At 44.5% G+C, this 12,055-nt stretch overlaps 1 protein-coding gene across 1 annotated transcript in view; it reads right to left on the bottom strand.

The window, feature by feature from the left end:
• Positions 1–684: 684 nt before the first annotated feature.
• LOC136767368 (uncharacterized) overlaps positions 685–12,055 on the bottom strand; it is a 30,037-nt gene continuing 18,666 nt past the window's right edge. Inside the window, exons 5-10 of the mRNA XM_066721135.1 lie at positions 11,400–11,459; positions 10,719–10,784; positions 10,177–10,242; positions 9,227–9,319; positions 7,987–8,040; positions 685–1,169 (exon numbers count right to left, since the gene is read on the bottom strand). Of these exons, the coding sequence (XP_066577232.1) occupies positions 1,114–1,169; positions 7,987–8,040; positions 9,227–9,319; positions 10,177–10,242; positions 10,719–10,784; positions 11,400–11,459 (395 nt within the window). The 3' untranslated portion in view covers positions 685–1,113. The remainder of the gene's footprint in view (positions 1,170–7,986; positions 8,041–9,226; positions 9,320–10,176; positions 10,243–10,718; positions 10,785–11,399; positions 11,460–12,055) is intronic.

Genomic DNA, 12,055 nt, shown 5'->3' with positions numbered 1-12,055 from the left:
ATCCCCACCGTCAAATATGGAGGTGGAAACATTATGCTTTGGGGGTGTTTTTCTGCTAAGGGGACAGGACAACTGCACCGCATCAAAGGGACGATGGACGGGGCCATGTACCGTCAAATCTTGGGTGAGAACCTCCTTCCCTCAGCCAGGGCATTGAAAATGGGTCGTGGATGGATATTCCAGCATGACAATGACCCAAAACACACAGCCAAGGCAACAAAGGAGTGGCTCAAGAAGAAGCACATTAAGGTCCTGGAGTGGCCAAGCCAGTCTCCAGACCTTAATCCCATAGAAAATCTGTGGAGGGAGCTGAAGGTTCGAGTTGCCAAACGTCAGCCTCGAAACCTTAATGACTTGGAGTGGATCTGCAAAGAGGAGTGGGACAAAATCCCTCCTGAGATGTGTGCAAACCTGGTGGCCAACTACAAGAAACGTCTGACCTCTGTGATTGCCAACAAGGGTTTTGCCACCAAGTACTAAGTCGAAGGGGTCAAATACTTATTTCACTCATTAACATGCACATCAATTTATAACTTTTTTGAAATGCGTTTTTCTGGATTTTTTTGTTGTTATTCTGTCTCTCACTGTTAAAATACACCTACCATTAAAATTATAGACTTATCATTTCTTTGTCAGTGGGAAAACGTACAAAATCAGCAGGGGATCAAATACTTTTTTCCCTCACTGTACTTATATAAACACTCACACATACACACACAAACCACACACACATAAACCACACACAAATGATTAAATATTTAAAATATAACACTTGTCACACACTGGCTAAAATATATATTTATATATAAAATGCAACTCACACTCAGTTAAATAGCTATAAAAACCTATAATCTCTCAGGCAGTGCAGCTCCTCAGATCCCATGTGATCCTCAGGCCGACAGGCAGTGCTGCTCCTCTGAGACCCACAGCACCGCCAGGGCCGGAGTGGCACCAGTATCAGCACTCCACTCGGGCCGCTGGGTCCCTGATGCAGGTAGTGACTGTGACCCAGAGGGACTGGCCGTGAGGGCGCAGTGGGGTTGGAGAGAAGATACAGACAGACAGAGACATGCACACACACACACACACACGCTCCACAGTGCCGCTCTGGCTCTAGCTGTGCTGGACTCTGGCGTACAGAGACTCAGGCTTCGCAGCAGTACGATCAGCTGTGAGAGAGAGAGAGAGAGGGAGAGAGGTCTGTTGAAGGTAGCCACACAGAACATGAGCTCCTAAACACATCAACTTTAGAATGCAGCGGTTGTGAAAAAGTGTGAACAAAAAATTCTTAAAAATACTTGTCAATACACTATTAATGAAAAAGAATAAATGAACAGAAGCGCAATAGTAAAGAAAACCAGCTTAAAGGAAGATAAGCTGATACGCTGAACTGAAGCAGGAGGAAGAGAGAAGGAAGAGGAAAAAGTGAGGAAGAACAAAAAAGAAAGGAAGAAGAAGACGAGAGAAAGTGGAGAAATAGAGACTTTGTTTAAACAAAGCATTTTATTTGTGACCTTTTATATTACAATTAATTTGATTTCTCATATTAAACACTGGTTAAATTTGCCTAAAGCCCCCCGAGCCTCGTACGCAGACTCCTCCACCACAGGGCAACAAGGACAGCACCCTGAAGCCACACAGAGCCCGAAGGCGCGGGCGTGCCGGAGACACGGCCACACGGACAACACGGGTGTGCAGCGGCCGGCGGGGCCCGTGGGAAAGAGCGACACACACAGAGCCAGACGCCTCGGCTCTGAAGGAGAAGGCAGAGAGAGGAGGCCCACACCCAACGCAGCCTGAACACCCCCGAACCTGAGGAGATGTCACCTGCCCCCCCGCACCTCCCCAGCACGATTACAATGCTCTGCCGTGACTCAGGGAGGGGCTGTCTTTGAGTCGTGCAGCCACAGCATCTCTGTTCATCCCAGAGAGAAACGGGGGAAATATATGTAAATAACTTGTGTTTGTTTTTCTCTATTGTAACCAGGAAGCAACATGCCTTGCGGTCTTGTTTTAGTTGTGTTTTTGAGCATGCACATCCGTTAGGAGGATATTTCGTTTTCTTTATCTGTTATTGCGCGTTTGCTGAAAAGGCTAAATAAATCGCCAGACTTTTCTCCTGTACTCCATTGTCCCTGTTCAATACGAACCTGTAACACTGCGTATGAACTCGCTGCACTGAATATACAGTGTCAATGGACACTCACTACCTCATAGTAAACCGTCCCATTTTTAAAACTTGCTGACAAATAGTTTACTTTATAATAAACTAAATAACACTTTGACCGCTAATCGCAGAGTACAAATCAGACCAGGGTGTGTGTTTTATCAGTATGAAGCTTGTAACGGAATGTTGGTATGACTCTACTTTTTTTCTTTAATTGTTTTTTTAGTCACTCGTTAATTCTGCTTTGAGATGCCGCTGAAATATATCTGAAGTGAAGTGCCTGCTACACAACCTGAATTTATTGGACCATTTATCCAACTGAACGCCATCACGAAATTTGTTTATCTGTCCGACGATATTGACAGCTTACTGACTGGCAAGATGTTGATCTTTTGGGAAAGGGAATAATTTGACTTCCACCTCGTCATCTTGATAATGATCTTTGGCTTGTTGATGGTATCCACTGTGTTGTGTAGAGCCAAAAGGCACACAGTGTGGCATGTTTGTGCACAGACGGTGACTGTCAGCTACAGAGAAAGTGGCTGCTGCCTATGTGTTCATAAATCACAGTTTTCCTAAATATATATTCACTTCAGACTATTTTCGACATTGCCATATTTAAAACAATATATACAGCTAACATAATCAAGATTTTTAAAAATGGGGTGCCGTTTTCCTTTAAATGCGAGGAAATACTTTGTTTCCCATGGTGCTTTGTGGTTTCGTGCCAGGAACAGTGACTCATGTCCTCTTTATGGACCAATCTGCTGGACATACGGTTTGAGTGACACCTGCTAGACCAAAACTGGGAAACTGAACAGTCGCCCTTTAGCCCACCTGCACTTCCGGGTACTGAAAGGAAAATTCCCGCCCTGGGGTCAGACTAGAACTTTTCTGGTGAACATTTCCCATAATGCCTCGCTGCTCGCAGAGACAGCTGAGAACCGAGAGCCGAGAGCCACTGAATGTGACGTCACAACAAGAAGTGATTCGTAGCGAGCCAGTACGCAGTAACATGATATAGCTCGGTTACTAGGCATCAGTTCATGTTACGAAAGCTATATCTGATTTATTAAATCATCACTAAATATAAGTGCAGCAACGTAAATGTGGAGAATATAATATTAACATCATGGGCGGAATTTGCGGGGTGGGGGGGGCAACTTGGCAACTTGATACCAAAACTTAGCAAATTGAGGACCAAACAACATGGGCCAAAATGGTTTAATAGAGGTATGCAAAAAAATATCAAGAGAAAGAAAATGTTGTATAGCGCATACAAAAGGGATGGAGATGAAACAGAATACAAAGAATATGTTGAACTGCAAAGAGATCTAAAGAAAGGGATGAGGAAAGCAAAGGGAAATAGAAAGAAACATAGCTCTTGGAGCTAAAACTAATGCAAAGAGCTGTTTTCAATACTACAACAGCAAGAGGTCAATAAAGGAGGAAGTGAAACAGATAAAGGGCAAAAATTCAAGTATCTTGGAAAATGAACAAGATGTGGCAAATGTTCTAAATGAGTATTTCATAGAGGTGTTTACATAAGATAAAACAGATAACATGCCACAGGTTAACAATCAATCCAGTCAAACCCTAAGAGAGATCAGGATAAACGAGGAGGAGGTACTAAAGGCACTAGCAGAATTAAAAACCTGGGCCAGATGGGATATTTCCAACAGTACTTAAAGAAATTAGGGAAATGATTTATAGGCCGCTAACTCAAATATTCCAAATGACACTTAGAACAGCGGATGTGCCAACTGACTGGAAGACAGCAAATGTCATAACAATCCACAAGAAAGGGGACAAAACTGAGCCAGGAAATTACAGACCAATCAGTCTCACCTGCATCACCTGTAAAATGTTGGAAAAAATGATTAGACAGAAAATAGAGGAACATCTTAATGAAAACCATATTCTTGGAGATAGTCAACATGGGTTTAGATGAGGCAGATCATGTCTTACTAATTTATTAGTTTTTTGAACATACAACTGCAGCTATAGATCATGTGAAACCATATGATATGATATACTTAGATTTTCAAAAAGCTTTTGATAAGGTTCCACACCAAAGACTGATCCTCAAATTGGAAGCTATAGGCATTCAGGGTAACGTAAGTAGATGGATTATGAACTGGTTGATGTATAGGAAACAGAGGGTGTCGATTAGAGGAGTTGCTTACTGGAGTGAGGTTGTTAGTGGAGTTCCACAGGGATCAGTACTAGGGCCTTTGCTGTTTCTAATCTATATTAATGATCTGGACTCTGGGATAGTTAGCAAACTTGTCAAATTTACAGATGATACTAAAATAGGTGGCTCAGCAGATACAATCTCGGCAGCACAGGCTATTCAATGGGACTTAGATAATATTCAGTTGTGGGCCGACACCTGGCAGATGAAATTCAATGTGGACAAGTGCAAGGTATTACATGCAGGTAACAAAAATATCCACTATAATTACACTATGGGAGGAATAGAACTAGATGAAGTAACACATGAGAAAGATCTAGGAGTGTATGTGGACTCCTCACTTTCTCCATCCAAACAATGTGGGGAAGCAATAAAAAAGGCAAACAAAATGCTAGGGTATATTGTCAAAAGTGTAGAATTGGGAACAAGGGCAGTGATGTTCAGACTGTACAATGCACTAGTTAGAGCTCATCTGGATACTGTGTACAGCTCGGGGAATATCGCTGCTCTAGAGGGAGTTCAGAGGAGAGCAACCAGACTTATTCCAGGTCTGAAGGGAATGTCCTACTGAGAGACTGAGGAACTGAACCTCTTCACCCTGGAACAGAGGAGACTACGTGGGAACTTGATTAAAGTCTTCAAAATCATGAAAGGCATCGACCACATCAAACCAGAGGAGCTTTTCCAGATCAGCAGGGACACTCGCTCCCGGGGACACAAATGGAAATTGGGCTTCAAGGCATTCAAGACTGAAAACAGGAGACACTTCTTCACACAGAGAGGCGTCACAATCTGGAACAAACTCCCCAGCGATGTGGTAGAAGCGACAATTGGGGAACATTTAAAAATAGACTGGATAGGATCCTTGGATCACTTAGTTATTAATGGACACCAAACAAGCAAGATGGGTTGAATGGTGTTCTCTTGTTTGTAAACTTTCTTATGTTCTTATGTTCTTATACACATATACACCGATCAGCCATAACATTATGACCAGCTGCCTAATATTGTGTAGGTCCCCCTTTTGCCGCCAAAACAGCCCTGACCCGTCGAGGCATGGACTCCACTAGTCCTCTGAAGGTGTGCTGTGGTATCTGGCACCAAGACGTTAACAGCAGATCCTTTAAGTCCTGTAAGTTGTGAGGTGGGGCCTCCATGGATCGGACTTGTTTGTCCAGCACATCCCACAGATGCTCGATTGGATTGAGATCTGGGGAATTTGGAGGCCAAGTCAACACCTTGAACTCGTGATTCATCAGACCAGGCCACCTTCTTCCATTGCTCCGTGGTCCAGTTCTGATATCTAGCCATCACAATTTGGCCCGTGTCAAAGTCGCTCAGATCCTTACACTTGCCCATTTTTCCAGCTTCTAACACATCAACTTTGAGGACAAAATTTTCACTTTCTGCCTAATATATCCCACCCACTGACAGGTGCCATGATAACGAGATTATCAGTGTTACTCACTTCACCTCTCAGTGGTTATAATGTTACGGCTGATTGGTGTATATGAATAAAAAATTAATACATAAAAATAACTGTGTTACATCACTACCTTGTTGCTAGTTGTCATAAATGAATTCTTCATCGCTTGTGCACAACAAAACACAACAATGAAAATAATATTTAAATTTGAGAGGAAGATGTCTCTCCTTCCCTTGGTCACAAATGTATACATATACACATACATACGTTGATTAATTTATTTTCAGTAGTTTACAATTAAGATTAAACATAAATTATTACATTTTGTACACTAGTAATTGCTAATGTGAGGGTGCGCGGTGTCGTTTGCTGTTATGCCACTTTCAAAATGGCTACCAGGAAGTGACAGCACTTGATGAACCAAATCTTAATAAATATACATCTGATTGGCTTAAAATAAAAATGGGGATGGAAATACATGCATGCATTGGTGGATATATCAAGCAGCAGAACAGATTATACTTTGTATTTTTTATTTGAAGTCAAACATGGTAGTGGGCTTAATGGGTACATGGGCTTCATAGGTACCTTACCATACATTTGGCATAGACAAATACGGGCATTAGCAACCGTACTTATTGCATTTCCATTGTGTTGTGTTTTTTGTTCCAATGTAGGCCACATTTTGCAACATTAATTTTGAACAATGATTAAGGGAAATGGTAAAGACTTGAATCTAATAAGACACGAAATGCTTGAAAGTTTCTATTATGTTTATCTGTATGTCTACAATAATCTTTAACAAATTAAAACAATTAAAAGTGGTCTGAAAGCATTTTAATACGAATATTTACATTTAACATTTTATTTTTGTACTTTGTTAAATGAATGTACTAAATATATAAGCAATGGGGTATATTACTAATCTGCAGCATTGTGTATGAAGGGGCATTTGGAATCCCTGCTGTGAGATGTCTGGGGAAGAGGGCTTGTAAGTAATAAAAACTTTTTTAAGTGGACGAGAGCCGAAATCCTGACACAGAGCTATGAACACTGGCCAACCGGCATTTCCAAAAGATGGCATGGATTACCACAGTCATAAATCTAGCCCCTCCAATAGGACACTGGGGGCTGAAACCGAAATCCAATCTCACAAACTCAAGAACCAATCATCTATTGAGCTGACAGGCGTATAAAGGGTAGCGCACGGCATCTCTCTCTCTCTCTCTCTCTCTCTCTCTCTCTCTCTCTCTCCCGAACCAGTAACTCACTGTCACAGCTCAACCTACAGCTCTGTTGCCAGAACAGAAATGGAACCAACCAAGTCTTTGCCGTCAACAGAAGAGTTAAACTGGGAGAAGGAGATTGAGCCGTACGAAGAATTCTTTTTAAGGACTTTATTAAATAAAGAACTTTACAGACTGCGCTGCCCGCCTGTGCCCATCTGATCAGTGGAGTTTTACAGCTGGACAATTGTCGACTGTATACGAAAGTGTCAGTCATTTAAATAGCTATTGAGTCTTAAGAATCTTGACCCTTGGCAACTAACAGGGCCCTGCTTTCCTCAAAGTAACTATGGTGGAAACCCTGCTTACAAAGAAGATTTTGTGCACAACCTTGGAGCCTTCAAACCAGTGGAAAATCTGTTTGGAAAAGACTCTACTTTTGCAAAACCCCAACTTCCAGGAGCATCGACTGAAGTGGAAGTTCTTGGACAAAGTTGAACCGGACTGCCTTTGTTCCAAACCACACGGACCTCGTGCCGTGTGCTGTTATCTGAGCCCGAAGCCAGAGAGGCCTCTCTGCGACGAAGTTCAGATAAGTTTAACAGTTTGGAGTTTATCATTCATTGTGGTAACAAGTAATGATAGGATATAAGGTGATACTATAAATTCACTTCTTTAATTGAAATGTATAAGTGTACCTTACGCTACAACCTTGACGAAGAAATGTGAACCCTGACAAAAAATAATTGACTACTCCCGATTTAACTGAATTGAGAGAGAGAGAGAGAGGGAGGGCACTCTGGGTCAGTGCTGACGTTTAGTCTTGCGTGGCTTCACCTCAATGTACACTCACTCACTCGCTTTGTGGGTCACTGCTGGAGGAATAAGACCACATATATGAGAGGGAGAGAGGGAGAGAGAGGAGGATTGGGGAGGGTGGGAGACAGAGGGAGGCGATGGGGTCAGTGCTCACCTGGGCTCTGGTGCGGCTCCACCTCGCTGTACAGGGTATCCGTCTGTGGGGTCACTGAAGAAAGACAGGCAGCAGAGCAGTGATACACAACACAGTGCTGAGAGACAACAACAGACAGACAGACAGACAGACACACGGACACGCATGACTCAGACACAGAGACACACACAAACAGTTGCCTTTCAAATTGAAACTCACATTTTAATTCATGATTATGTCAGTTTGTCCAAATACTCTTTGGGGGACCACATATAAAAATGGATGTAATTCCTACACCGTTCACGCACTTTGGATGTAACTACCCTCAAATTAAAGATGAAAGACTACACTTAAAGCACATCTTATTTCCTTTCAAATCCATTGTGGTGTTTTACAGAGCCAAAATGATGACAATTGTGTCACTGTCCATATATTTATCGAGTTAACTGTATTGAATCTGCCCAATGAAATGACAGCGGACACGCCCCAAATGATGATGCGCTGTTCGTAACAGACCAAGTAGGGGTGGAGTGATCTTAATAAGGTAAGCTTTTCAGTGAGAAAGAATTAAGAGAAATTAAAGATTCTTTAAATCATACAGATTATTTATTCGAGTGTTACAGGTTCGGTCGGCAAGGAATGATTTATCTAGGTGATTTATTAGGACCAAACATCAGTAATGCCACCGCTGCAGTCATGCATTGACACAGAGCCGCACACCCTCCGTGTGGCTGCACTACTGAGCCAGGGGTGCGATCCTCTACACTGTAGGCGACGCCAACACTTTTAGCAAATCTTTAGTGTGCAACGCTGTTCAGAATGTATTATGTATTATTCTTTGTAAGTGCTGTGTAGACAATACACTAGTTTTGGTTATTGTAGTTATAACATTTATTCACCCCCCCACCTTTATTTCCATAATTTAGTTTAATTAAATCCCCTTTGAGTTTTGGCGATAAGTGTTGCTGTGGGAATAGAGTGTTAAAACACTGTGAGGGGGATATTTTCCTTTCAACAATAAATGTATTGCACCAAAGGCATCAGGGATCAGCTTGTGAATAGAAAGATAATCAGATAACACTATATGCTTGAAACCTTGATATTCAAGTGTAAGCATGACAACCCATTCGGTAATGGCTGTCTTCCTTTTTCAGGGAATTGGGGTTATGATAATAATCTATCGATACACACACACAGAGACACGCAGGGACAGAGACGCACACAGAGATGCATACAGAGACGCACACAGACATACACTCACTTTTTCTCCGGATCCTCTTGCCCTGGCTGTGGTTGGTCTGCAGGCTGAGCTCAGAGTACTGCACCTCATTGGGGTCAGCAGTGCCGGCCTGCCCTGAACACGGCAGCACGGATCAGCACTGCAAGCACACTAACACCCTGACACCCCGACACACTGACATCCCAACACACTGATACACACATTGGCATACCCCGACACACTGATACACACCTTGACACACACTGGCACATACACACACAAACACACTGACACACACCAACACACTAACACACACCCCGACACACTGATACACACCTTGACACACACTGGCACATACACACACAAACACACTGACACACACCAACACACTAACACACACCCCAAAACACTGATACACACATTGACACATCCCGACACACTGACACACACATTGACACACACTGGCACGCACACACACACACACACTGACACACCCCGACACACTGACATCCCAACACACTGATACACACATTGGCATACCCCGACACACTGATACACACCTTGACACACACTGGCACATACACACACAAACACACTGACACACACCAACACACTAACACACACCCCAAAACACTGATACACACATTGACACACCCCGACACACTGACACACACATTGACACACACTGGCACGCACACACACACACACACTGACACACACCGACACACTGACACACACCCCAAAACACTGATACACACATTGACACACCCCGACACACTGACACACACATTGACACACACTGGCACGCACACACACACACACACTGACACACACCGACACACTGACACACACCCCAAAACACTGATACACACCCTGACAAACTGACACACACCCTAGCACACGCACACACAAAGACACACACACACACACAGACTCTCTCCCTCTCACAAAGTGAAAGCCTGACAGAGATATGGATGCAGACAGTGTAGTACCTGCAGGGCGGGTCACATTGATGGCAGAGTAGCAGACCTCCACAGTGCTGGGCCTGAGGGGCATGTCTGGAGGGAGGAACAGCAGTTACTGTCTCTGCTGTAACACAGCAACACTTCCACATGACCACAGTCGGACAGCTACATTCGCACATGGCCTCAGTCACACACAGCCACAGTTGGACATGGTCACAGCTGCACAACGGTCACAGCCACACAGCTATAATCACACAGCTACAATCACAGCTGGGTCAGTGCTCTGTGTGTGAGTGTCAGTGTGTTAGTTCCTGGGTTAGTGCTCTGTGTGCATTAGTGTGTGTGTGTGTGTGTGTGTCAGTACTGTGTGTGACAATGTCAGTGTCAGGGTGTCAGTACCTGGGCCAGTGCTCTCTGTGTGTCAGTGTCAGTGTCAGGGTGTCAGTACCTGGGCCAGTGCTCTGTGTGTGTTTGTGTCTGTACCTCGGTCAGTGCTCTGTGTTTGCCAGTGTGTCAGTGTGTCAGTACCTGGGCCAGTGTGGGGTGTGTGTGTGTCAGGGTGTCAGTACCTGGGTCAGTGCCTGGTAGGTGGATTTCAGAGTACAGGATATCAGGCTGTGAACTGGCCCCAGTGTCTGTCAGGATAGAGAATCACACCGTGAATGACCCCCCAGCACAGAGAGACAGTCAATGACCCCCCAGCACAGAAAGAAGAGGGAAGGGCCTTCGCTGCAATGTCAGGCACCAGGGTGAGGGACTGGGGGTCCGGGGTCAAGGTTAGGGACTGGGGGTCAAGAGTTAGGGTGAGGGATGAGGGACTGGGGTCAGGGGTCAGGGTGAGGGACTGGGGGTCAGGGGTTGAGGTTAGGGACTGGGGGACAAGTGTCAGGGTTAGGGATAAGGGACTGGGGTCAGAGGGAGGGACTGGGCGTCAAAGGGTGATCTGAGGGACTGGGGGTCAGGGGTCGAGGTGATGGACCGGGGGTCAGGGGTCAGGGTGAGGGACTGGCCCCTGTGTCTGGGGCTCAGCGGGGGCTGTATCCTTAGATTCCCACTGACATCCTGGTATGGCAGGTTCACTGCTGTGAGGGGGGCAGCGCACTGACTCATGGGAAACGCAGTGTAGTGGGGGGGTCAGAGGAGGAGAGGAGGACAGACTGACACAGAGAGAGAGAGGGAGGGAGAAAAGAGAGAGAGAGAGACAGAGACAGAGGCCAGGCAGCCCTCCTGAAGTGAACACAGATTCTCACTCTTCTTCCATTGTTTCTTGCTGTTGTCCCTGTCAGGGGCGTTCAGGTACACAGAGTCATCTACAGCCAGCGTCCACAGATAGAGAGAGAGAGAACATAAGAAAGTTTACAAACGAGAGGAGGCCATTCGACCCATCGTGCTCGTTTGGTGTCAATTAATATCTAAGTGATCCAAGGATCCTATCCAGTCTATTTTTAAATGTTCCCAAACTTTCAGCTTCTATCACATCGCTGGGTAGTTTATTCCAGATTGTGACAACTCTCTGTGTAAAGAAGTGTCTCCTGTTTTCCGTTTTGAATGCCTTGAAGCCCCATTTCCATTTGTGTCCCCGGGTTGAGGGAGGGAGAGTACTATTAAAAATATACGTGTATGGGCTGTGCTTCTGTATCTGTGTATTGTGTGTGTTTCTGTATCTGTAGTTTGTGTGTCAGTAGTGTGTGTGTGTGCAGTGTGTGTTTCTGTGTAGTGTGTGTTTCAGTAGTGTGTGTTTCTGTATCTGTAGTGTGTGTGTCAGTAGTGTGTGTTTCTGTATCCGTGTAGTGTGTGTGTCAGTAGTGTGTGCAGTGTGTGTTTCAGAACAGTATGTGTGGAGTGACTGTGTCTGTTTCTGTATCTGCCTGTAGTGTGTCAGTGTCTCTCTGACCTGTATGTATCT

Source organism: Amia ocellicauda, chromosome 14 (assembly GCF_036373705.1).
Source record: "Amia ocellicauda isolate fAmiCal2 chromosome 14, fAmiCal2.hap1, whole genome shotgun sequence".
Lineage (NCBI taxonomy): Eukaryota > Metazoa > Chordata > Actinopteri > Amiiformes > Amiidae > Amia > Amia ocellicauda.
Note: the sequence above shows the minus strand (reverse complement) of the source record. Positions and strands in the feature narration are given on the sequence as shown.